This window comes from Peromyscus leucopus, chromosome 20, assembly GCF_004664715.2.
Source record: "Peromyscus leucopus breed LL Stock chromosome 20, UCI_PerLeu_2.1, whole genome shotgun sequence".
NCBI classification, from domain to species: Eukaryota; Metazoa; Chordata; class Mammalia; order Rodentia; family Cricetidae; genus Peromyscus; species Peromyscus leucopus.
The window spans coordinates 63,978,510-64,006,232 of NC_051080.1; the positions used below are offsets into that span (position 1 = coordinate 63,978,510).

Sequence of the window (27,723 nt, forward strand, 5' to 3'; positions counted from 1 at the left end):
AGGGAGGGAATGACACAAGATAATTACTCCTCACCCCCAATCCCAAATGAGTTTCATGTCAGAAAAAAAGCCATGGAGTCCTAAAATATTCATAATGGATACACCTGAATGCAGACATCAACACATCAGGACAGACTGGAGAGAACAGAACCATGCGAAGGGAAACACCTGGGCAAGAGCCCTGGGCTTAAACCACACACTCAAGGAATCACAGGACACAGTATCACCCAATCCCAACCCTGAGCCACTCAGGAAAGCAAACAAATAAACTGCCAACAATCACGCTTGCCCAGGCCAGGCTTCCAAGATATACCAGTGAGAAGTCCAGAAGGATGCGTGCCTTTTCCCACGGGTTAGCACGTTTCGTTATTCAGTACTGTCACCAATGCAAATGTACAACGGCAAGGAAGATGCCGGCAACTGCAACATCACCTGTCATTGGTCCATTCCAAAGGGGGCTCAGAACATCGCAAGACTGGCAACGTCCTGTCTTTACAAATCAACAGGACCGTTCCTTCTTGTTCCATCATCTGTCTATTGCGAGAAAGGAGGTGCACGGCTCGGCTTCTTCGTGTTGCTCTATCTTGGAAAAAATGCACTGCAAGGCCAGGAAGCCATACTCAAACTGTTCACATTTAAGATAAAAAACTAAGCATATGTGTTCTAGTCTGGGGCTCTTACATAAGGAAGGGTTTATATAATTCCAGAACTACAACACTCACATCCACAGGTGAATTCTCACATTTGAAGCATCCTGCTTCCTTAAACAAAAACCCAAGCGAGAGGTGGTGGTATATGCCTAATCCCAGAACTTCGAGTACTCCAAGTTTAGACAGACAGACGAGGCTACATACCAAGACCCAATCAATACATACATACAACACACACACACACACACACACACACACACACACACACACACACACACATTGGGCTACATACCAAGACCCAATCAATACATATATACAACACACACACACACACACACATTGGGCTACATACCAAGACCCAATCAATACACACATACACCACACACACACACACACACACACACACACAAATTCACTCTCACATACATTTACTCTTTCTCACAAATTCACATATACCCTTTCTTACACACTCACACATACTCATACTCTCACACATAGATACACACTTGCACACATACACACTTTCTCTCACATACACACTCTCACTTTCTCTCTTACACACATACACACACACACACACACACACACACACACACACACACACACAAAGGAAAACTCAGCACTAATTCTTCCAGGAGTTCCAACATTCTCTAATATATGAACAACCATATACAAAAAGGCTTGCTGTGTCCTGCTAATCAAAAACTACTGGAGATCACATAAAACTGATCCAGTGAAGACAATAACATAAGTTACATCGTATAACACAGCACAGCAGAGGTATGGAAACTTAACATAGACAGCCTTCAAGTTGCACATTTTAATTTACAATGTTTACCAGTAAAAAGGATTAGTTACAAAAAGGAAAGCTGTCTGTACAAAATAAGGTTTTTTTTCACATTCATAAAGAGAACCCACTGTGATGTCTTACCTTGTGAGTCAAAACTAAACAGCTCGCTTTGGTAAAACTATCCTGGAAGGACTGGTAATCCAGGCAAGATAATAAAATTATCAGCTTCCTAACCATGTTCAGGAGAAACAATTTAGTGAACATTTTGCCTTGAACAGAAGTTCTACATACTTGCAGACCCTTAGGAAAAAGTGCTCTCAGGAACCAGCCTGGTAAGAGAGTATAGAATCTCTTGCTCTCTCCCTGGTAGAGTTCTTTCTGAATTCGAGCCTCCACCTTGCCCAGGGAGCGCACGTGCAATGCCATGGGGAGAGTGGCCTCTGGAGTTTTACAAAACACCTTTTATCACAGCCTCACGTCAGCAGGAGAACCAGAGTTTAGGGTCAGCCTCTCTCCACCCAATAGTTTATCATATAAATTAAATATGGAGAGGTACACCAACTTTCAGACTCCCACTCCCTAATACAACACACATCACCGAGAATGACAAGTCATACTGTTAGGGCACATTTCCTGAAAGGAACCAAACAAAGTATTGGAAACCTGTGACAACATTCAAAGTATAGCGGCCACACCACACTGCTCCCAGCAGTCTGGTTTCAGAATCAAAACATAAAGTAACTATATAAAGCACTGTAGCCTTCAGAAAACTTTATTTAGTGATAAGCCAAGCTCGGCTGGCAAAAGCCCACCTATAAAAAGGGAGTAGGTCTGATTCACAAAGTGTATACATGCATGACCCAAGATAATAAAGACGAATAATTCTAAAGCTATTGGAGCCTCTAATTATGTGTGCCTTACTCAGGTCTGCTTCTGTTAGCCTTAAAGACTGACTGACACACATCCAAAGAGCCGTACTTCCCTCACCAGGAACCAAAACACTTGACCAAGAAGTTAAGGGACAGAAAACAATGAAAGAAAAATTTAAAGAGTCTGATGCTCTCTCCTCCACTGACTCAGTCAACACCCACCCACACAATGAGGAGGAAACGGAATCAGTGCCCCCAAGTTTGCCTCCAGGACATGTGTGGCCAGTGTGATCTGGAAGCTCCTAACACAGCACAGCACAGCACAACTGCTCAGGGTACACAAGGCCAGTCCATCCCATGAAGAAACACAGACAGCCTGTTTAAACCCATCCTCTAGGTTAGAAGCACTCCACTATGGTTTGGATCACTTGGCTTAGGGGGGAGAAAAGTGCCTAGCAACAACTCCTAACCCTCACCACTCCCAGTCTGGGCCCTCACTGACTCAGTGGTGCTTCTGTACATAAACATCTGAGACAGCGGCGGCGGCGGCGGCGGCGGCCAACGGCTGCACTGCCGTCAGGCTGCTCCAGTCCCCACAGCTGAGAGCTCTTCAGCCGCTGCTCCACGCTTCCCCTACTGTCACAGTCCTGCCAGGAACAGCCGAGAACGATGTGGGAACAAGCTCTTTGTGACCAAGCTTTGGCAAAAGTCAATAAATCAGAGGTTGTCAAAGGCAAAACCATTTTGTGGACAACTCTAGCTGCAACTCTGGGAACATGTGTGTGAGAAAGAGGAAGGGATCCTTTCACAGGGCTTGGCTAACCAACCCCACTTGCCCAGCCCATTATTCAGATGGAAAGGGAGGAAGAAGACACCAGAAAAGGAGTTGGTTTTGAAATCTGCACAGCTGATATTTGTTCTTCAGAGCAGTAAGGACTTGAATGAACATCATGAAACTTGAGGAACACTTGTATTTTCCTTCAGGATTTAAAAATGTTGTCTTGTACGGAAAGACTACATTCAGCGTGGGTCAGGTCCAAGAACGGCAGCAAGAACTTGGCCATGAAGCGTGCCCAGCACTGGGAAGAAACTGTCATCTGCTTAGCATGGCTGGTGGGTAGGCCAGGGCTGCTCCTCACTGGTCTCCAAGTCGGAAGCCCTGGCCCCAGTTGTGTCTCCCGCCTCCACCATTCTGGTCAGCAGCTCGCCTCATGCTAGCTGGGGGCACACCAAAGCCTGACACCCCTCCTCTCCGGCTTGGCAGCCAGCGGTACCTGGAGTAGAGAGAAGGAAAAACACAGACAGAACAAAGTCACTTGTCGACCATCTCCCTCCCGGGTGTTCCAAAACATCGGTCACATTGAGGGAGGCCAGGGAGACTGTCTTATTTAGCTTTCCTTTTCAGCACCCAGTGCAACGCCCTGACCACAGATGGCAATTGCTTTCCACGTTTCTTAACTTCATCAAGCTTTCAGTTAAAATTCACGCTCTCCAGATTTTTTTCACCGATTATAAAAGTAATTCATGCAGAGCAATATGGAAACCAAAAGATTACACACACAGGCCCAAAAAGCAGAAGAACCACCGATGGCTTCTTGGTGTGTAAGCATATGGGTCAGACTGGATCAAAGAATTCAAAATGAACTCACGTCACTTTCAGAGGACAAACCCACAGGCAGCATGTCTGGGCCCTCCAAAGTTCTGGAGACGTCTGGGCCATGATGTTTTCTGTCTTAAAGCTATGGTTGTATTTCTAGTTTACCCCTCATCTGTACATCAACTGTACCCTTCCCATCTCAGATAGTGCCAACGCCAAGGCCCCAAAAGGTCACATGATCTCTCACCTTACAAATTAATAAACCAGGCATCACAGGACAGCTAACAAAACTTCAACCTATGTCTTTGTTCTCAGTAATATTTTCCAACATTTTCCTTCATTGTCTGCATTATTAGTAAATTGACAATGTGTTTGGAACTCTTTGAGTTATTGGGTTCTAAAGCTTAAATTGTTGCTGGAAGGCAGGAAGTATAAACTGATACCCTGGTTTTAAACCCTCTGCACCCAGAGTAAGTCATGGACAAGTGACTATTCACATCAACACCCAACAGCACCTTACAGGAAAGCAGCTTACTGTTCAAAGAGCTCCTGTGTGATGTCATGTTTAGAAATTCACTGGACTGTCACAATAACCCTGTGAGGATATTAAACACACACACACACACACACACACACACACACACACACACACACACACACACACACACTTCCTTCCTCCTTCCCTCCCTCCTTTCTTCCCTCCATCCCTCCCTCCATCCCTTCCTCCTCCCCTCCCTTCTTTTCCTTTTTGGCTGTTCTGGGGAGTTGAATCTAAAAAACTCAGGAGTGCTAGGCAAGCTCTCTACAACTGTGCTATGCTCATGGCCTCTTTTTGTAAAATTTTGTTTGTTTGTTTGTTTGTAACAAGGGCCTCTAAATTGCCCAGGCTAGCCTTGAACTCCAGAACCTCTGGTCTCATCCTCCCAAGTATCTGAGATTACAGGTACGTGCCACAGTTCCCAACTATAAAATTTATTAAATCAAGAAAATGGAGGCAAAAACTGAATGAGGTTCTTCAGGAATAATAGTCAGTATTGAAACTCAGATCCCCTGACTCTAAGCTAATATCTATATGTACGCCTTCATATGCACTGAAGCTTTTTGCTTCAACAGTAAGTACTACTGTTGAAACCTTCTTAATACCTTCACACTCCTTCCCAAAAAAGAGAATGACCTCTTTTAAACAGAAAATTAACTGTTGGGAGAAAACTGTGTAGAAGAAAAGATATAGCTGTTTTTTAAATGGAGTGCAGAATATGGATCATCTTAGAATTCTACAAGTCAGCTAGCTCCCCTCTCTTAAACACACAGACACGGTTACACACGCCTATAATCCCAGCACTTGGGAGGCTGAGGCAGGATGACAAATCTCCAGCTATCAAGAAGTCCATAGCAAAACTCTGTCTTTAAAAAACTAATAAATAAAAGAAAATACAGTTTTATCATTAAATTGAAGTGCCATTTCCAGGTGCCAAATTGTCACCATCTACGACATCCTGCACACCATTCCTCTGAAGTCCACACTAGACCCCAGCCCGTGAGAAAGGCAGCAGGCTGTCTCACTCCACTGTGTACTCGAGACAATACAGAAGCCCGCTCCACTGCTTAAGCTGAGAGTGAAATTAAACGCCAGTAATTAGAATAAAAAGGCACCCAATTATACATAATCAACAAAAATTTATGGTAATTCCAAAGCAGTTACTGCTTTTGCAAGGAGCTCCATTTTGCCATCTGATCTTTATGCAGAATTGAACAGAAGGGCGTCCACCAACAGAGGAAGCTCAAGCGGAAGGCAGGCTCCAGTGTGCTGCCTGCCGACTCTGCCGTTAGGATTTTCTACACTTTGTCCACAACTCAAAACTCTCTGTCAGCTGTTCAGTCAGAAAACAGCCATTAAGGGTAAAGTCACTGCTGGTGGCTCCCAGAGCACAGCCTGTTTAAGCTGTGCGTCTGCCAAACCTCCTTGATAACCCAGCTCAGAGACCCAAGCCTGCCCCTGCCGTGGCCTTCGGAGATTAGAAACAGATTGGTCATTTGTTTTTTCAATGAAGGCAACCCAAAGGCAACAAGAGAAACAAATTTCTTCTTATTCTCTTTTAAAAACAAACAAACCACTGAATTTTTCTGAACATTACAGTTTGCAATCAAATGTCTTCCACAAACATACCCTAACCTGCACAGAGCTGGCGGTGAAGACTACTCAGGTGTTACTGCCCCTCACCTACCACTTGGAAAAAAGACAGAACTGCATACATAAAAATAATGTCTTGATTCAATGGGGTTCAATTTTTTAACTCTTAAATGCCAGCAATTATTTTCTATCCCTGCACAAAATTAGGTGTCAGGCAGGCTGTGACACTCTGATGGTGATTAACTGGTCCCTCTTTAACAGCCTTCTGCTTCACTGACAGAATGGTCATGCTACTTACACACTGTTTGAGCATCTCATCCCAGCCACCATTCCTCCCCAAGACATTAGGTACATGGCTTTAGTTAACCCAGACCCCAGCACTATGCCATTAATCCACAACCAACCAATATGCCTTCAACAATGAGCCTTGCTTTATCCAGTCCTGTGAGACAGGGGCAGCCTCTCAACTCAGACTTAAGAAGCAAAGGTTGGAGGTTTTAATAAGTAACTTGACCAGTATCAAAAGTAGTACACAAAGGGAATGGCATAGAACCCACAAAAGCTATTGTCCTTGGCCTCTTCTTCATTAATTCTAAAAGAAGAAAACAACAAAGCACATAGTTCCGAGGAGTTGGGATTTCTACACAAATCTGAAGTCCCTCTCTCATTTTAACTCTAAACATCTACAAGATTTCTAGTCTATAATATTTCACAGATAAAAGTTTAAACCAGGCAGGGTGGTGGCACACCTATAGTTCCAGCCCTTGGGAGACTGAGGCAGAGGGTGGAGAGTTTGAGGCTAGTCTGAGCGACACAGCAGGACCCTATCCCTAAAACAAAAATAAAAACACATTTTAGAAAACTGCAAATAATGGGCTAACTTCCTCAACCTTCATCATGGGTCAAACTGACGTTCCAAGAGAAACTGTGGTGTCATCCTTTATGATGCCTGCCTCTCAGCCTACTGCTTGGCACTCGACAGTAATCAGGGACCGCAGCCTGCTCAGCACAGCTGATCTCTCTCTGCAATGGTTTAATCCAGTCAGTGATCCTGAACTAGAAGCTGTCATGAAAGAGACAGGGATGTGGCACCAATCCCTGGTGTCCTGACCGTGGCCACAATAAGAACTTTATTGGCTCACGTTTCTTCTCTCTTAGGGAGGGAAGTAAGGTATCTCCTCACAAAACTCCAATCAGGATATTTAAAACCTCAGAACAGCACAACATTCAATATGAGGAGAAAAGACTTACAAAAACTGAGGCGTGGACAGAAAATTCCTTCCTCCCAAGTCCATTGGGTATCTAAACATCAGGAAGAAATAAAGATGTCCAACAAGGTTTCCAATGAGCTCATTGATCACCCTGCAAAGAGAGTCAAGTCAGTGCAAAGACATCCAGGCAACACATGGAGCTGCACCAAGTTGTAACTAAGAGCATGGGAAAGAGAGCCGGCTCTCACTGTACTCCGTTAGAGTCCCCGGGAGTCAGTGACAGCTCTACAATGGGCCCTTTGACAGTGTGAGTGACAAATGTATTCTGAGGGAGAGGGAAATCAGGCCCGAAGAACTAATGAGGCCCACAGCTCTTCAAGACCAATAGCACCTCTGAAATCTCCTCCAAGGCCCCAGCCTCAAAATATTAACTTGTTCCAGCCTATTTCAGGAGCTGGGGAAGGCGCTAAGCCAGTTAGTTTCTGAATTCCTGAACCACCCAATGTTTGTAAAAACAGACTGCCAAGAGAAGAGCATGGGAAAAGAGAAAGATGGACAACAAAAGACTGCCTGGTTTCTGGAGCCGTGATTCACGTTTCTCTTGCATCCCTGACAGTAAGATGAGACACAGAGAGCACCCAGGACAGTTGAGCTTTGCCCTGCATCCTAAACTAAGACTGACTTCTCCAGGTTTCCCAGGACTCAGTCACTTCACGATCCACTGCTGCTATCACCCACCACTGTTCATCTTTACTCACAATGAGATCTTGCCTGAGCAAACTTCTAACTTCTCCACTCTGCCCTTGGGGGGGGGGGGGACTTAGCAGTCTTGAAATGTGCTATGATCTACACAGTCCTTTTTCGTCCCTTCACTTCTCTCTAAATACACAGGAGGAGTAAGACCACAGAGGGCAAATACATCAACTATATGAAGGATTAGCACTTTAAAAATCTACTATCTTTTGAAAATATTTGGTAATGTAAGAAATGGGAGCTCTTAAAATATCTCTAGCCTGTGTTTTGTTTTTAAGAAGAACATTCTCATTCTTTTTTGTTTTGTTTTTTTTTTTTTCAAGACAGGTATTTTTCTCTCTGTACCTCTGGCTTCCTGGAAATCACTATGTGGACAAGGCTGGCCTTGAACTCAGAGAGCCTGCCTCTGCCTCCCAAGCGCTGGCATTAAAGGCATGCACCACCACACCAGGCAGAAGAAACTTTCAAACTTATTTGTAATTGTATGTGCATGCCTATGTATGTGTGCACATGGATATAAGTCCCCAAGCAGGCCAGAAATATCGGACAGCATGGAGCTAACGTTACAGGCAGCTGTGTGCTGCCTGACAAGGGTGCTGGAACCAAACCTGGGTCCTCTGCCAGAGCAGTCAGTACCTGCTCCTGACCACTGTGCTGTCTCTCCGGCCCAGGACAGCGCCATACAGACGGCCTCTCTCTGAACCTGGACTGGAACTATGAAAGGTTTTCCTACCTCTCAGTACTAACTCCAGCAAGAGAGTAGAAATGTGACCCTGCCTGGCCAAAGTTCTATACCATCAAACTGTGCACAAAACTACTTCTTATCTGAGACTCTCCATTTCTATGGCAGTACGCCATTTTCAAGGCATTATGGAAGTGCCTTAAAAATACACAATAGTGTAATCTTATGGTTAGGTTCCTAAGAGGAATCATGGCAAATTAGTTCTGTTATTTGCTCAGTATGAATACTGAATACAGAAAGGCACATGTATTAAAAAAAAAATGTCTAGAAACACAATGTATCTAGTGACAAGCTAACAAAATGATAGCTATCCAATGTCAAAGGTGCTTAAAGTCCTCCTGTGCAACCAATTATAACCAAACATCTTTCAAAGGTTCTAACATAATCAACATTGAGATTCTTTAAAGTCTTTTAAAAACTAGGAAAGGAAGATAAAAATGAATTAAGTTTCCCAAGGATGGGTTTCCAGTTAAATAAATTTAAGAATACTTACGAGCCTCCAATGATATAGTTGAATCCAAGGATAACCCAAGGTAAGTAACAGGCCTAGGAAAGAGGACATGGATGTGAACAGCCATGTCTGAAGACACCATGGCACTATGGGAACTAAAAATGGGGATAAAAATCACTAGGTCACTACCCCTATCATACTTACATCTTCCTATCTAAAACTATACTTATCTGTATGCTTGTAACTGCCTGGAAGGAGTCCTTTCAAATACAGTATATACCCTGCTGAGTTAATATTAACAAAGAAATAAACAAGTGTCTACGGATGACACAGTAAAACCACCCCAAACTCTAAGACTCCAACCAGCAAATGGTCACAAATAAGTAACTTGAATTTTTATCTAACATTGTGGGTGGATGTCTTGAACTAACACTCTCCTAACAAGGCTTTAGCTTTCCAGATCTAACATTTGAGCCCTTGAGCAAACTTAAGACCTCATTCCAAAGGCTGAGTGAATTTCAAGGGAACTTCACAAACTAGTAAAAAGAAGGTTATGCATAAATGGCTGTAAGGCTAACTGAGGTAAGTACTACAAAATCTCACAAACCAGACAAGTCTAACTCCAGGCAGGAGACAAGGATGCTCAGTTCTGTAATGAGTAGGACATTACAGACAGAAAACAGTAAGCTCGGGTAGCATTTGAGGGTGATATTCTAGGTAAAGTATTTAGAACCTAAAAGGGAGGGCAGAAAGACAAAAAGATTAGAAATAGCAGGATTCCTGTAGGTTGTCTCTTTTGCAGTTTCTCTTGGGTTCTCTCTCTCTCTCTCTTCTCTCTCTCTCTCTCTCTCTCTCTCTCTCTCTCTCTCTCTCTCTGACTAACACACACACACACACACACACACACACACACACACACACACACACACACAAGGTCACTGAAGGACAGATCCTGAAGAGCCTGAAGTTCAGAGGGATTGGAAGCAGTATCAGCAAGGGATAGGGATGCTGGGATGCTAGAACAGGACTGAGGAGGGGGGGAAGGTACCAGCCTATGCTATACTACTCTGCAGTGACCCCTTCTGGAAGTGTCAGAAAGGTACACATTACAGCTTAGGGGGGATTATTACAAAGATAAAAATTGAGTTTTGTTCCACCTAGGTAAAGTACCTTAAATCGTGTTCCAAACCAAAATGATACAATCAGGTCTCTGTTCAGCTGGGCCCAGACATAAAGTACTGACATGATCAGAGGAATCATCAGCAACTGCAAAAAAAGTCAACATATGAACCTCTGCTCCAGGAGCACACAACAAGGATTTAATATGAACTGTCTACATCACCTACTCCCCAAAAATCTGCAAATGAAACTAATGATTAGAATTACAAACTAATTGCATCATTTATCATACAATGAGTTCTATAAAAATCTATAATCAATATAATTATGTTTTTACATGAAGTCAGAAGCATTAGTTCAAGCTGTTATTTGACAATAAAGTTTTTCCTTAACCATATAATATTTTCAAGGAATGCATAACCTCACACATGCCCAGAACATACTGAGTGCTCAAGCATTAGTCAGAAATAACCAGAAGTCAATGATTTATTTATATGCCTACAAGAGCCTCAAAGGTTTAGCTAAGAGTATATCCAAAATAATAACAGTTATCATTTTATATGTTCAATGTAATCTTAACTTCCAAAACATACAGAAGGGCAAATAGTTGAAAAACTTACCTGCATATCCATTGCTAAACCAGTAATCTTAGTTTGTAAAGTTAAAGATCATATGCAGAAAGTATTCAATAGATATCAAGGTTGATCTGATTATTTCCCTCCAGTGGAATTTCATTACACTGTTCCAAAGAAGAACATTTCTCTATCAATCAGATTACTTAAGATATGGGAACACACAAAAGTTCTGGTAACTCTGCATAAACACCCCATTAGCCTGTACAGTTAGTAGAGCAGGAGACACAGAAATGAACAACCTCAGCACCACTTGGCCACCTGATATCCTCTTTGGGTGCCCTGCTACCGTTTTAGCATCTCTCCTTCAAGTACAGGGTGGAGATGGCTGTGCGTCTGAAACAAAGGACGATCCTGCTCACATACAGGGATTCACAGCATGAGTCAGTCCATAACCTTTTTTCCTCCTGTATTCTCTTAAAGGAGAGCATGTATACCATGCCCTATATTTTTCTGGCTCTTGGCCAACTATAAATGGCAGTCAGGTCCAACTGTTTGCTTATCAACTGTACCTCACAGAAAGATGGTCTATGCCCACAATAGGGGACTTTATGGAGGGACTAGATTACTATTTAGGACTCAAAAGATGGACAGCAATGAAGTCAGAAAATAATGCTGGTTATAAATTAATTTTCTGGTAAGCACCACAGATTTCAAAAGCTGCCTCGCAGCATGGACTGTACTTGAGCGACAAACTGTCATTCCAGAGAACACAGAGAACTGGGCTCAAGGAGACAGCAATAAAATTCAATTGAATAAGGAAAAATCCCAGAGGCAAGACTAAGAGGAGGCATCCCAAAACCTACAATTTAACCTAGCTTTAAAAAAGAATCTCAGTTATTTTTCATTAACTACAGTTTTTTAAACTATATAAAAACTGATTTAAATATTTTTATCAAATTATATTTCCCAAAACCTTAAAAGAGGGGGTGGAGGAGCTCATTTCTGGCCTAAAATAGCACTGAAGGATACCACGATGCAAATCCAGTTAAAGAGAAGCATGAATAAATAGTCTGCTGGCCTCCCATCAAAAGCTCCTAGAAACAAACACAAGGCAAACATCAGAGTTCAGAACTGTGGGAGAAAGTAGCATCTACGGAGAAAAAAAATTTGAAAAATTATACTGAAAACATTTAAAAATCACTTCTTTAAAAAGGGGATTTTTTTTCTGAAGTCTATACCATGGCAATAAAACTGAACCACAGGCACCTTGACTACCGTCAATTTATGCTCTATGGACTGACTTCCAGAAAGCTACACACTCTGGCTGCCATCGGCTAAAACAGACCCAAGGGGGACAGTCAATTCCAGAAACACAAAGCTTCACCCCAGACATCAGTGAGGCCCTTTCACTTTCTTCGTGACCTGCCGGCTTTTCCTTCACAGTCCTAACACATCTGATGGGCACACTTTGGAGACTTGGTTAATTCCTGTCTCTCACTTACAGATGAAAGCTTGTCAGGAGCCTTGTCCATTCTGGCCACCACCATTGTTCCTGCAGCATGACTGTTGGGAGCCCATTATTATGACAGGGACACCAGCTGCTGCTGTTGTCACTATCAATACTAGATGGATGGATGGACTACCACTTGCCCAGTCCTGAGTTGATGTACTGAGTGGATTCGGCCTCTACTACAGGCCCTTACATTCTGGAACAAGGGAAAACAATGTGAAGAGGACTGGGCAAAGGAATGGCCAGACCTCTCCACATGTGATTTTCTCCATAAGGTGTCTGTGAGGTGCAAGGGACAGGTCTATGAGCCCTCACTTAAAAGTGAGAAAATCAAGTCACATGACCAAAGTCGAGGGAAGGGCTAGTGTTCTGTCATTCCATCACTGCTCAGAGTGCTTCATTCCAAGGGAGGAAAAGAAAAACAGTCCAGCTCTATAGCCTAGGGACAATTCCTAATGCCTTAGTCAGGCCATTTTAAGAGCAGCAGAGGGAAGATACAAAAATGATTAGAAAGTCACACTGGCTCACAAGCTATCTTCTCCCCTCCACACTCCACTATGATTACAAGACACTCATAGTCAATTCTTCAAGCCCCTGAAACAAGTATCAGAAAGACAGCAGGATGGAAGGAGAAAGAAAACAGAATGGGCAGGTTTTGTAGTGTGCACCTATAATCCTAGTATTCAGGAAGCTGAGGATTGCGGGCAGGCCCGAAGCCAGTCTGGGCCAGCCTGGGCTATATGTAGAAAGGCCCTATTCTCAAGACAGAAGATGGAAAAGGAGGGAAGGGTAAGGAGGAGGGGCCAGCCTGCCACTCCTACTCTCCTCTGCGTCTAGCTCGCTTGTTCACTCCCTCAAAGGCACGCTTCAACCATTCAACCACGGCGTTGAGGGTGCTTATGCGCCCAAGGCTCACTGTAATGAAGTACAGCTGAGATTCCATCAAAACTTCTGAATGTGAAGAAGAGCCATGGTTTGCTGGTGTGGTTCTGGCTCTGTGATTTCTAAGGATTCTTTAGATCAAGTACTTAAGATACTGTGATCACATAAACTGTAGTGCTGTATTCTTTGGTGTGCAAGCAACAATTAATTGGTCTTAAATTGTAGTCTTTCAGTGCAAATCAGAAACCTCTTAAGCCAACACTGCTTCATTCTTTTTTGTTTTTTGGTTTTGCTTTTGTTTTTTGTTTGTTCGAAACAGGGTTTCTCTGTGTAGCTTTGTGCCTGTCCTGGAACTTGCTTTGTAGCCCAGGCTGGCCTCGAACTCACAGAGATCCACCAGCCTCTGCCTCCTGAGTGCTGAGATTAAAGGCGAGCACCACCAACACCCGGCTGCTTTTGTTTTTTAAGACAGGGTTTCTCTGTGTAACAGCCCTGGCTGTCCTAGAACTTGCACTGCAGACCAGGCTATCCTTGAACTCACAGAGATTCACTTGCCTCTGCCTCCTGAGTGCTGAGTGCTGAAATTAAAGGCATCTGCCACCACCGCCTGGCTAAGGTATTTTGTTTCTGGGGCTGAGGCGGCTTTTATTTCTTTCTTTCCTTTGTTCATTTTTAACCCTTTATAAGCATGTGACTTGGCAGTTTTGAGTGTATCTGTAACCATCACAGCAGTTTAATTTCACAGTGTTTCATTACCAGCCCTTTAGTGGATCCAAAGCAGTGTTCTCCACTCCTAAGCCCCATCCCCACGCCCCAGCTTCTGGCTATCACTAGTCTACTTTGGGTGTGGTTTGCCTGGGCAGGCCATTTGTTAGGTCAGACTGTAACTGGCTTCCTTCACTCGGTGTCAGCATCATCAGTACTCACGTTGTGTGTGTGTCGGTGTGACTCTGTTGACTGTCATCCCCCAACCACAGTTCTCTCCTAGCATGTCTTGTTTTGTCTGTGTCAGTGCCCTTCCCTCAGTTATGTGAAGCAGAACGTCACGTGTGATCCCATTTCGTTTGTCAGTAAACCTCTGAAGTCAAGCCTTAAGGACTCACTTTGATAATGGCAGCTAGATCTGAACTGCGGTGGTTATGTGACCACCTTCTGCTCTTGTTTCCTTAGGATCTTACATCCATGTACCCGCTTTGTTAACCTGCTCAGGTAACACAAACTGCTCTGTAATATTTTGTCTATGAGTACCTGGGAAGAGAAACCTGTGAGTTATTAGACTACTGGTTGCTTTTGTTTGCTTTTATTCTTAGAAGTGGCTTCCCTTTCTTTCTAGTCAGAGCATTTTTGAAATGCTCAAGCTGAGAGTCATTTTTGAAACAGTTTCTTTGAGATGAAAAGTTGCTCTCTGTATCTATAGGTTCTGTGTCCCGAGTCAACTGCCTGAAAAATTGAAAATGAGTCTACTGAATTGTACAGTTTTCTTCTCATTATTTCCCAAACAACATATTGTAGCAGCTATTTCATACAATTTATACTGTTATAGGGACCATAAGTAATGTGATCTATTTTACACTGTATGTCAGGGTATAGTTTCTATGCAAATACTATAATTGTATCCAAGGATTGTGAACATTAGTAGGTTTTAGCATGCAAGGAAGCTCTTGGCTCCCAGTTTCCTCACTTAAGTTTCAAGTGCACAAGTCAGTTAGTATGTAGCAGAATTGTACGGCCATCATCATAATCAGTCTATACCATTTCTTTGCCCTGAGTATACCTGTTACTGTTGCCCATTTCCCTTCCACACAAGCCATAGGAAACTACCAGTTTCCTTTCTGGCTCTTTAGATTTGCCTGTACTAGTGTTTCTTGTGATAATTATGATGGGATCATACCATGTATGGTTTTTCGTGACTGTTTTCTTCTACTCAGTGTCATATTTTGAAGGTTCTTCTGAACAGCATGTAGTTAGAGTTTATTCCTCATTACTGTCAATTATATAGATAATGTTGCATTCTGTTCATCCAGTAAATTGACGGGCATTTGACCAATTCATTCTGTGGCCTCTATGACTAAGGCTGCTGTGAACATTACTGTGGCCAGGAATCTTTGATACTGACCTATTTAACTCTCTGTTTTGTAGACAGGAAAACAGTTGTCCTGAGCAGTGATCCTACGTCCCAAAAGTCACAGCTATTTGAGATAACACAGCTGCACTCCACACAGCTTTAAGTTAATATACTACTTGCATATTTTCCTGCCTGGCTAAATTGCTAAGAATAAACCAGGCAGTGGTGGCACATGCCTTAATCCCAGCATTTGGGAGGCAGAGGCAGGCAGATCTTGGGCAGATGTATCTCTGAGTTTGAGGTCAACCTGGTCTACAGAGCTAATTCCAGGATAGCCACGACTGTTACACAGTGAAACCTTGTCTCGAAAAACCAATGTGATGTTCCATGAATTCTTCTCAATAGAAAGATAAAGGTTCACTGAACTTTTTCTCTAATTTTGTATATGTTTGAATTTTTTCCATAATAAAAGCTTCATTTAATTGTCATGGATCCTCCACACTTCACCTAAAATTTATGACACTGGTATTTAAAATAAGAGCCACTCCAACAACTTCACAAGAGTATGCTAAACTAGCAGTACTCCTACCAAGAACTGAGCAAGAGAGAGTGAAAACCATAGGTTCTAGGAGACAGGAGGAGAGCCCTGGTATGGTGATGAGGCCTAGCACACTTATCTGTGTGTGTGTGTGTGTGTGTGTGTGTGTGTGTGTGTGTGTGTGTGTGTGTGGTGTGGTGTGCATATACATCAGTATACATGTAAGTAGAGGCCAGAGGATAACTTGCTGGGAGTCAGTTCTATCCTTCTACTATGTGGCCTTCAGGGAATCAAACTCAGGCTGTCAGCCTTGGTGGCCAGCAGCTTTACCAGCCAAGCTACCTTACTGGCCTCAGTCTTCTGTTTTTCTGCAAAGAAAGTCTGGGACCCCACCCTATGCTTTGTATTAAAACAGTGACTTCTTTTTAAAAGCCAGCAATGCCAACTTAGGGAAAAGTTGTATTTCACAGCACATGTCCATCCCACTCTGCCCTGCAGCTATAAGAGTTATAATTTCCAAATCTTGGGCAGATTCAAGGATGCTTCAGAAAACTGACCTAAGAAAGAGCCAGGGGTTTTATAAAATCTCCAAAGTCAGCCAACCTTTGCAAATCATTTATACTCAACAAAAGTATATTTGTATTTTGAAAGAGTATCAATTTACAGCTTCTTTGTATAAGCAACTCAAAATAGCATATAAAATATTGTAGGAAACACATAATTCAACAATACACTTTTAAAACACTGCATTGTTTCTCCATTATATCATACAAAAAGTTATATTTGAAAAACTACCAGAGTACCAAATACTGACTACATGAAGTACATGTGTGGCACCTGCATGTGCACATGCAGGTACCCATGGTGCATGTGTGAAGGTCAAAGGCAATAGTATCTTCCTCTACTGTTCACCACCTTATTTTTTGAGCAAGGCACTGAAACTGGACTTAGCTGACCCCACTAGGTGGCCACAGAGCCCCCTGGATGCTTGCTCGGGTCTTAGTCTCCTGGCTCTGAACTGCAGGTGCAGTGCCACACCCAGCTTATCTCCATAGCTAAAAGGATCTGAAATCAAATCCTCAGTCTTGCACTTTACGCGCACCGAGCCATCCTCAACCCCTAGCTGGGTGCTTTAACCACTGAGAATGAGACTAGGCTCTGACCCGTGTGCAGTAGGCCTTTTACCCTAAGTCTAAGAGATGCTTACACTCTAGCCCAGCTTTACTCTAGCAGGACAATGCCTGGAATAAGTCTGAGAACTGTGGGAGCCCATTTTCAGGTTCCTTGTGGCTTTACCCAGCAGGTCCACATAGACAGGATGATTGGACCACGGGCCTGAGTGCAGGTGTCTGAGATGGTCTGCACTTGGCTGTGCTAGGGGGAGGTCTTTTGCTCCACCCCTTGGCTTTCTATAAATGCCTTAGGGTAGAGACAGTCAGGGCCAGTGGAATAGGTTCCAGGCCCTCTCAAGGTTATCCTGTATTTTCTGTTTATCTCCACAATCTAAATCCTTCTATCTAATATTTCCTGCTGCTCTCACTCAAGAAAACTCTGAAGAACTGTGGAGCTGGTAGGTAAACCCCCTGCAGAGAACACAGCCCAGGCTTTCAGATGAGGAAGGTATGTGAAATTCTCATCTGCTGTTATTCCCTTCTATAACACTGCTACTTTACAACTCACTCTGCGACTAAAAACTCAGCCAGGCCGGGGGTGGTAGAGCACACCTTTAATCCCAGGACTCAAGAGGCAGAGGCAGGTGGATCTCTGAGTTGGAGGCCATCTGGATCTAGCCAGGGATAAATAGTAAGACCCCATCTCCAAAGGGGGGGGGGGAACAACAACACAAAAACAAAACACAAAATGCAGTCTAAGTGCCTACACAGACCAAGTGTGCATGTAAGAACCCATCATTATCCATTCCTCAAAATGCAAGTAAACGTTGAATGAAACAATACTTAAAACAATAACGGATAACTTACCTGCTTCAAGCCGTGTAGAATACTGATATAAGAAATATAAATTGACCAAATAAAGAAATCCAGTTCCTGGACCCACGGGGAAATAAAAGGTGGCAGTGAATGGCCTCCATATCTGAACAGATCAAAACAAACAGCTGTCAGTTTCTCTGAGCTAGAGTGAACATTTTTTTTTCCTTTTAACAAAACAAAATCTAACTATCTTTCAATGAGAGCTAAAGTGACATCATCAATACAATTTGTGAAAACAGAGCTCCTGCCAGCTTATATAACATCAATTCACAGATCAATGAAATAAAAGGACATCAAAAATGATCAATAAACATTTTTAAACAAGTTAACAAAATCAATACTATGTAAATGTATGGCTAGTCTTGCCTGAGATCAGGCTTACAGATAATCCTAAGGTAAAAAAAAAGTATCACACTCAAATGCTAGAGGTTAGCAGGTTAATGTGCTAAATAGGTAATATAGACACAAAAGCAAACAACACAAAACACGCACACACACACACGCACGCACGCACGCACCAACATGAAGGGGGAAGTCCTGATTTCAATCTCCAAATGTTATTTCCAGCAACAAATGACCGGTTTCCTTTCAGGGGGCAATACTGTGAACTGAACCCAAGGCCTTATACATGCTGGGTTAAGTGCTCTATCGCTGAGACACATCTCAGCCCTCTTTTCATATTTTATTTTGAGAGAGGGACTCACTACATTGCTTAGGCTGGCCCTGACTATAGCAGATAGTCCTTCAACTTTCAATCCTCCTGCCTCTGCATCGAGAGTTGCCTGCACCACAAGGCCCAGCTTCTGTTTTTGATTTGTTGAGAAAGGGTGTCTCTGTATAGCCCTGGCTGTCCTGGAACTCATAATGTAGACCAGGCTAACCTTAAACTCAGAGATCTGCCTGGCTCTGCTTCTCAAGTGCTGGGATCAAAGGCGTGTGCCAACATACCTGGCCTTTGCTTTGCTTTTGAAACAGGGTCTCAAACCCAGGCTATGCTGGAACACTCAACCTGCCTGCCTCAGCCTCCTGAGTGCTAAGATTCTAAGCATGCTACCATGCACGGCCCATTTCCTTCTATGTTCTATCTTATTCTTCTTTCTTCACCATACTTTAAATTGCAGTTTTATATCTTCATTCCCTTGACAAAATATTTCTGTTGGCTTCACAGTCTTTCTTTATGTGGATATCCAAACTTCATTTAAACTGTTATGATGCCATGATGAATATTTTTATATATTCTCTACAAACACACACACACACACACACACACACACACACACACACACACACTTACAGAGAGAGAAAGTAAATGCCTGTGAATCAATCTGTTAGATCAACAGACATATGCACTTATTTTGGTAGATATTGCCAAATGTCTACAGAAATGTTTAATTAATTTATACCTCCTTCTAAAATGTAGATGAGTGCCATCTTTCTACACTTATTCACCACAGAGAGTATTTTACAATCACAAACCTGAAAACTAATTTTTATTTGCTTTGAGAAAGCTGAGCATCTTTTTTTCTTTCTTTCTTTTTTCCCCCCAAGACTAGGTTTCTCTATGTAACCGCCCTAGCTGTCCTGAAACTCACTCTGTAAACCAAGGTAACTTTGAACTCTCAGAGATCTGCCTACCTCTGCCTCAGCTGAGCATCTTTCTATATTTTCTAACTATATTTTTCTTCCTATCTTTTCTATATTTTCAAAACATCCACGTCCCCGATAGATTGGCATTTCTTTGTATGTTATGGAAGTTTCTTGTTACAGTCATTTTCTCTTCTGTCAGTAGACTCATGCTGTGATGGTACTTGGCTATAGTTTACACAGCAGTATCTATCTGTATAGTATCCTTGTATTTAAATACCCTGACTGCTACAGGACTGTTGCTGTGAGATCAACATAAAAGTTTAATACACAGGCAACTGCACCCATCACTACCATGCTTACAAATTTTTTCTAAGGTTTTTTTCTAAGGATAGAAACATGTTCAATTTTACTGCAACACATTCACAATTCATACAGAATGAGGAAAAGACACAACTTACTTTTCTAGATGGTTATTTAGCTTTCTGGTCTCCGTGAAAGCAACTGTACTTTCTCCAATTATATGAAAGGCTAATTCATTTTAAGGCCTACTTTTAGATTAGATCATTTAGAATGAGTGCCTATACTAAGTTATTTTAATTTCTGATTTAATAATATATTTTTCATATCTAAGGAAACAGAACCTCCTTCCCCCTTTTCTTTCACAAATTCTTTTCTTGGCTAGTCTTGGCTATTCTAAAGTCAGTCAGACCCAACATCTTTTTTTTTGTTTTTTTGAGACAGGGTTTCTCTGTGTAGCTTTGTGCCTGTCCTGGATTTCACTCTGTAGACCAGGCTGGCCTCGAACTCACAGAGATCCACCTGGCTCTGCCTCCAAATGCTGGGATTAAAGGCGTGTGGCCCAACTGGCCCAGCATCTTTTTTATCAATGTGACACTGGCATAGGCTTGCCTAACTTCCACAGTTTTCTCCAGAACTTTCTTTTTCCTTTCATAATCATCCATTAAAGCAGGTAGCATTTGAAAATTGAACCTCTTGGCCCTCCCAAGCACACAAGCCTACACACAAATCAAACTGTGTATCTTCTTTCACTTTACCATTCACTGGCTCACATCTCCAAAACATTACTAAACATCAACAATAATGAAGTGATGGCCTCCTAGACTTTGGTAAACAGCATAACGCTGACCTTTGGCTTAAAAGCTGTGTGTCTGAAGGCACACTATCATGTGCCAAGCACAAAAAGCATGGCTGGATCAATCATGGGAAGACTGTCAAAAAGAGCAAGAGCTGGCATGAGGACGGGAGAATACACTCTTGGCACAAAGGCCCCAAGAACTGCAATCGCACAATAAATAAAGAGGGTTGCTGACAAGCCAGGATGGCTAGAATGGAAGGTAGGAGTCAGAGACCTGCAAGACAGAGCTGCAAGCCAAGTCCATTCTCCACAGACAGAAACGCAACCCCAGAGCTTAACGCTCTATATGGAGTCAGCAGGACCTCCCAAGAACCCGTACTAAGCAGTGAGGCAACCGGTTCAATCATCTCCATTCACAGCTTGACAACAGAAACAGCACTGTCTCGTGAAAGCGGCACTTCAGAAGACATGAGAGGCCCTGAACACAAGCTGCTGTAAAGTTACCATTTCTTAGCCCCAGTTTCCAAGTATAGGGGAGAATCATATACAGCCTCCAACTGGCTAATGACTTTTTGGTTACTGTGTTTTCTTAGGGAGTCCTGGGAGTAGAACCCAGGACCTGAATATGCTGGGCAAATGCTTTATCAACTAAGCTATATACACCCTCAGACCTTGATTAGCTTTTTAAAAAAAATTAATGAATTAGTATGCTACTTGGCTTATTTACATGCAATGACTCAGAAGGTGAGTTTTACAGATGAGGAAACAGCGTGATAAAAAGTTACATAATAGCTAATAACTAGTAGAGACAGAATTCTGTCCTAGCATGACTAGAATTTGTAAGACTAACCCCTCATCTTTACAATGCCTCTCAGAAAAGACATCAGTATTACAAATACAATTAATAAAAATTTCCAATACTGCTATCCTTGTATGACCCAGAAAGGAACTAAGAGCAAACCTATCCACCACCCACCCCCACCCCTGCCTTCAAAAAGCCCTGCAATACAGGGCAGAAGCAAGTGCCTAAACCTTGGAGTCTTGTCTGGCTAGACCTTAGAGCTGGTTTTCGTTGTTTACCTAGTGACATCTGTCCTGGAACACCTGCCCTCATCCTTTATCTTACAGGGCTGGAAAGGTTGGAATCAAGAAAGTGGATTGAAAATGTGCTCTGTTTAAAAAAAAAAATTAAAGAATATATGGAGGTGTGCTACTATTACAACCTTTCAAAAACACCCACTGACCTGGTTTTTAAAAATTCACATTTCACCTACTCCCATATTCCTTTAAATTACTCAACGCCTGCTTTTAGAAAAGAAACCTTGGGTTTTTTTTCCCCTGACTACATTTTCTCTAATGCTGATGACACAACACTATTTTTAGCCACTGTGTGCACCTGTTCTTTAGAAATCAGTGTCTGTCAAAATACCTCACTTCTCTTCCCTGTTCATTAAGCTTACCCTTGAGTTATACTTGCTTTCATTCATCTACAAGACTTATTATTTTTGTATTACTTTAAAATTATAATTTGAAATCACTAAGCACTGGGTCTTTTCAGAAGGATACAGTGTTTACTTCTGCAATCCCCAACAGCCCCTTCTCTCCTCTTTCTGACACGTGAATAGGATAAGGAAACAGGCTTTACTTGCAGGGCCGTGAGCAGAAGGTTACATTCTCAACTCTGGAAAGCTAAGGGAGCAGCCAGGCACAGCGCAGGAACCCAGCACTGGCAGACAGAACTGTGTGTCTCACTCCCACTGAGAGGACTTGGAGGAGGGAACTGTTCACCGCACAGCATCCCAAGGCCGGACCCTTAATATACAGAGGGTTTTCTTGGCCCTGGTGGGGATGAGGTCCTTTGGGGGTAAGGTTGTGCTTTCCTTTTGAGACAGGGTCTTGCTATATAATCCTGACTGGCCCTGGTACTCACATTGCAGTCACCACTGTTAATCCTCCTGCCTCAACCTACCAGGTGTTCAAATTACAGTCTGTGTCACCATGCCCAGCTACAAATGTGTGTGTGTGTGTGTGTGTGTGTGTGTGTGTGTGTGTGTGTGTGTGCATTCTTCAAGAGAAAAGCTAGGCCCTAACTAGAACTTAGGTAATCTGAGGAACCAGAGTTCCTCACAGAAGGATGACGTTAGCCCACATGTTCACTGCCTTATAAACCCTTCAAAAAGACCTGTTATTCTTCAGTAACTCTTCCAACAGTGTCCATCATTTAACTAAAACTTCTCAAATAACCTGCTAATGAGATCATTGCAAATGCCATCCAGAATCAAAGCGGAATAGTAAAGTGAAAATAAGATTTGTCTGAAACAAAAGGGTTATTTTGAAGTTAAGAATGCCAACATTGGGGAGGGGACAGGGAAAGGGGATGAGGGCATGAGCTTAGTACCTAGAAGGCATGTAAAAAGCCTGGCACAGTGGTAAATACCTGTCAGTCCAGTGCTGGGAGGATGGACACCAGCCTAGCCTAATCAGTGAGCCCAGGTCCCAGTGAGAGAGCTTGTCTCAAAAAACAAGGCTTACAGCTCCCGAGGAATAACACCCAAGATTCTCTGGCCTTCAAGAACTTGTATACTTGAGCATGCGCACACACACACACACACACACACACACACACACACACACACACACACACGTCTCCAAGCAAGATGCTCATATATGTGTATGCTGAATGATGGTGTTAGTCCTCTTGCTGCTGCTACATGTAAGCCTACAGTCCAAGTTTACTCTCCTCCCAGCTGTATATAAAGCATACTCTTAAATACACGTAAATCAACCTGAAGTCACTGGGTTAAATGGGACAAGATAAGCAGAAGCTGGGAAATGGAAGCACCTGTCTGCAGCACAGATGTGGCTAGTGCCACTTCTGACTCTGGGAAACAAGTTAGAGAAGCTGAGAGCTCACGTCTTCCCACTTTAAGTTAGGGACCTTTTTCTGTAATTAATTTGGAAGAAATCACTTTTCAAAATGTTCTGCTAAACACTTGGGGGTGAGGGACTAGCAAAGGATTTAAGACAACTTAGACCACTCATAACTAACTAAGACAGAAGCCAGCTGTAGGTCTTCATAAACAAGCCAGCACTATCTCAAGACAGTGTGGAAGCTGAGATAACATACATATAGAAAAGCACAATACTGATCAAAGGGAATGATGCTATTTTGTTTTTAAAAAATGAAACTTAATGCAGGCTCCACAGGGGCATATAATTTCAGCAAATAGTAAGGCATCAGGAAACAGACACCGCTCTTGTAATCAGGGGCAAATATGAAGACACTCCATCACTGGGAAGTATCTGATAGGGAGAAACTATGGACAGCCAAGTAGTGAGTCTTAGCCCACTTGCTGTGTTCTGTTTTCCAAACTAGAGAAACAGCACTTTAAAGTTTCTAGTTTTAAAGCATCCCATCACACAAAAGTGATCTACAAAGGAGGAGGAATATATCTTTAGTTACTTCAAATTGTGAATGTACAATTCTAAAGCAATTATCCCACAATTTCTTTGAGCTGACACAGATGGAGTGCCTAAGGAGAGGCGTCTCCTGCAGAAACTGTGAAAGCACACCTTCTGTGCTTTTCCATCTTTCTGCATTGTTTCTACTAGGTTTGCTACAAATCTGCATCCGAGGGGCTGAGGCATCCATACTCGAGGTGTGACACAAATGATGTCTCTAGTCGGTTCCCTGCTTTTAATATCGCTGTATCTGTAGCTTATTAGAAAGGCTTTTGATGTTGATTATTCTACCAATCTGGCTACAAGTGAGCAAGATTTCACAAGACGGCTCAAAGAGTCTGTTTCAAACACGTTCTCATAAAATGATTACAGCCAACACTCCTCATGCACACACATTACCCAACATGCCACAAGGTACAAGGTGCACAGCAGCACTCTGCCAAGACATAACTATCAAAGCAAGTAATTGAAACAGTATGCAATTCAGGCTGTGCTCTAGAACCATGTTCTTACAACCAACTGCTGCAGGTTGTGTCTACTAGGATGCCTAAAAGCACTTCAAGATTTAACAACCACAATCCACACCTCAAACCATACGCAAGGCCCTCTAAACATCCCCACTTTCATAAAGGCCTGTGTCAGTCACTCCTGCAAAACAATGCTACCCTCGAGTCCACTTTCCTTCACCTGTTCACCTTCTGAGTCCATTTAGTGACGATCCTGTCCACACTAACTGCCAAATCTATCACAGCCACCTCGATCCAAACCATCTTCTTTCCGGCTTCCTAATTTGTCTCTGATTCCATTACCCAGCACTTCCCAACACACCAACTCCACTCCTCAAAGCAGGCAGTCATCTTTCAGTGTTTGGTTCAAATCCTCCCAGGCTTCACTGGTGCTCTCAAAGAAAAGTTCAAGGGTAGAGAGCATTTGCCAAGCATGTGCAAGGCCCTAGGGCCCTAGGTTCCATTGATCCTTAGCACTGCAAAAAATTCAAATTTAAGCCTCTTACCATGAACTACAAGGCCCTCTATGATCCACCTTTGCTCTCCAGTGTGCACCCCTGTTTAACTCCCTGTCTTCATCTACCAGGCTTCACTTCAGTTGGCTCTTTCTGTTCCCGGTTTTTGCCCCATCTTCCAAGTTTATTATTCCTACTTTCTGGAAGGTGAAGTCCAAAGCCAGATCCAATCAAAGACATTCTTGAAGTGTCCTCTTAGATTTTTCAGAAACACGGGTACCTTAAATCATTCTCCTTAACAACGTGCCTCCCTGTTTTTTGTTTTTTTTTTTATAGGATCAGAACCTCTGTCTAATTCACTATTGTAGTAAGTGCCCAGAAAATAGCAAGCATCCACTTACTTCCATGAACTCGAGCAATATATAAGCAGCTGCAATGTACCCAGCACTGGTCTAGGTATCAAGGGCAGTGGTAAAGACCCTACAAAGCCTTGTTCTCTGATGGGAAGTGGACTAACAAGTACCAACAGATGGCATAGAACAGGGAGAAGGGAAGGGAAGGGAAACAGAGTAAAGGAGGATGGAGATTCTCTGATGGAGAGCAATCAGAGAAGGCCTTAAGTAAACTGGCATTTGGGCAGAGTCATGAAGGAGACACAGAGGTAAATGAGTGAGCCATGATTATCTTCTTCAGTAGAGAAAGAACATGTGCAAAAGCCCCAGGGTAGACTTGGGTCAACAGCAAGCAGGCAAGGATTTCACTCATCGAATTTCAGATACTGGAGGATTCCAGGGAGACTGACAGGACATGATCTATGTTTTAACAGGATCACTCTAGCCTGCCCACTGAGAACAGAAAGAGCAAAGCTGGCATGATAACAGCTTGCAATGGAGAAAGAGAAAGACCTGTCTGTATTCTGGATCTACAGTAGAGGTAGAATCAAACCGACCTTCTTAATAGATTCTGGGTTGGGAAAAGGAAGTCAAGGGACTGTACAAGGTATGTATCTCAACGGTAGAGCACATGCTATGCCCTGGGTTTGAGTTCCAGCACTAGAAAAGAAAGTAAAGGCAAAAAAACTCAGGGACATCTCTATGACTGTTAGTTTAAACTCCTCTAGCAACGCATTTGCTATTTACTTTTAGGGCAAAGACAAAAAGGAGATTTGATTAGATGTCTACTGGTCACCAAGTGGTGATTTCCACCACTACATTAGAGATACCTGTGGATCTGACAATCTCCCATTCACATATTTATGCCCTTGACTGGTAAAGATCTGACTCCCATGTTTAGGGAGTGACTACAGAGGGATCCTATAGGTCAGAAAAATGAGAAATCAGCAAAGGAGACTACCAAATAACACCCAGAGAAGAGCAGAAAGAGAAGGCCAAGGAATGTGTTGAGATTCATATCTAATCCTGGAATCTGAGCTTCCCCTGATAAAATTTTTATATCACAGAAATGATAAAAAATAACCTCTAGGAAATTAATATTCTTTGGCCTAAAATGATAATCTTGAGTGTTTTCCTGAATGCTTAAGAAAATTGACACCTCCCATTTCCTGAGTACTTTGCTCATTCACTGATACATTTAACTAGTCTATGCCAGGTGCTGGATTAGGGCCCGCAGAAAATACAGATAAATTCACACTTTTTTTTTTTAAAATCTCTGGCCTTAAACCACTCCTATAAGGCGGAGACAAGCTGTAAACATGCAAACCACCCATCTAGAAGTCTGTCAAGTAGACACCACGGATTAGGACGGCACGTCGGGGATAGAGGGAGGGCAGGGGACATTAAGGTAGGTGGGCCCAATCTGCCAACAGCATGGTAACATCACTAACTTACCTTTTCACTATTCCCTTCAGAGTGCGGAAGGCGGGAAGCACAATCTTGCCAGACAGGTATCGTGAGTCACTTCCCCAGCACACCAAAATGCGACTCTTTTAAGTTACCCAGGCCTTAGCTCCGAACCTCAGGACCTCCCGAGACCCAAAGGACCCCGCCTTTAAACCCCTGGAGCCGGACGCACTACAGATCCCACCTGCCCTAGCGCGCCCCGCAGCCCACCGAACCAGTCCCGCCGCCGCGGGGACACCTGGGGGCTGTAGTCTCCACTGCCCGACGCCAGTTAACTACCTGGAAGCGATAGAGGAAGGCTTCGGGCCAGAGGAAGAAGTAGGCCGGGCTGATGATCCCGAGCTTGCCGATCAAAGGGACCGCGACGGTGGCCGCAAACCAGTAGCGCGTGATGGCCGGGATGCTCCTGAACCAGTCCCCGATGTCCGACATGGTCACCCGTCAAGGGGGTCGGCTGCGCAGCGCCGCGCGTCCTCCCGTGCCCACCCCGCGCTCCTCGGCCGGCTCGGCCAGGGAAAAGTAGGGACGCAGCCGCGGTGCAGGAGGCGGAGACCGACGGACGTGGCGCCACCGAATTCGGACAAGCGAGGCAGCGCTCACAAGGGAAACTTCCCCTTCCGGTGGCCGCGGACCACGTGACCAGAAGTGCCCTCGCGGCTTAAAGGGCCAGCGTCGTTTTTTTTTTTTTTTTTTTTTTTTTTTTAAAGAGCTCGACGTCCTGGGGTGGGGCCAACTGGGACCGGCGGGGCGGCCGCCCTGGGTCTAGTGGGAACACAGTGGTTGCCCAGAGCAACGGCAGGAATTTCGAGCCAATGGGGAGGTCACATGCCCTTCACCTAGTTCTCGCTGGTTGTAATCCCAGTGGGTGTCTCTTGGAGAGTGTTTAT

The 27,723-nt window shown here is 43.3% G+C and overlaps 1 protein-coding gene and 1 long non-coding RNA gene across 2 annotated transcripts in view; one reads left to right on the top strand and one right to left on the bottom strand.

Annotated features, from left to right (window-relative positions):
• LOC119086395 overlaps positions 1–27,102 on the top strand; it is a 42,311-nt gene extending 15,209 nt beyond the window's left edge. Inside the window, exon 3 of the long non-coding RNA XR_005089680.1 lies at positions 25,804–27,102. This is a non-coding gene — a long non-coding RNA (uncharacterized LOC119086395). The remainder of the gene's footprint in view (positions 1–25,803) is intronic.
• On the bottom strand, positions 1,456–27,448 carry Derl1 (derlin 1). The gene is made up of 8 exons (XM_028871896.2): positions 27,116–27,448; positions 17,863–17,974; positions 11,918–11,982; positions 10,934–10,960; positions 10,365–10,460; positions 9,237–9,289; positions 7,289–7,399; positions 1,456–3,583 (listed from the first exon to the last, which is right to left on the bottom strand). The coding sequence occupies exons 1-8, from the start codon at positions 27,266–27,268 to the stop codon at positions 3,445–3,447; spliced, it is 756 nt and encodes a 251-aa protein (XP_028727729.1). The 5' UTR covers positions 27,269–27,448; the 3' UTR covers positions 1,456–3,444.
• Between the last annotated feature and the right edge of the window lie 275 nt (positions 27,449–27,723).

Bases quoted from the DNA above. Each gene is read 5' to 3' on its own strand.
- Derl1 (XM_028871896.2), bottom strand. From the start codon at position 27,268: ATGTCGGACATCGGGGACTGGTTCAGGAGCATCCCGGCCATCACGCGC. The intron at 11,983-17,862 runs GTAAGTTATCCG...GTTTGTTTCTAG, and splicing joins TTCTACACGGCTTGAAGCAG to GAGCTTTTGATGGGAGGCCA. The intron at 7,400-9,236 runs GTAAGTATTCTT...CTCTCTTTGCAG, and splicing joins AACTATATCATTGGAGGCTC to GGTGATCAATGAGCTCATTG.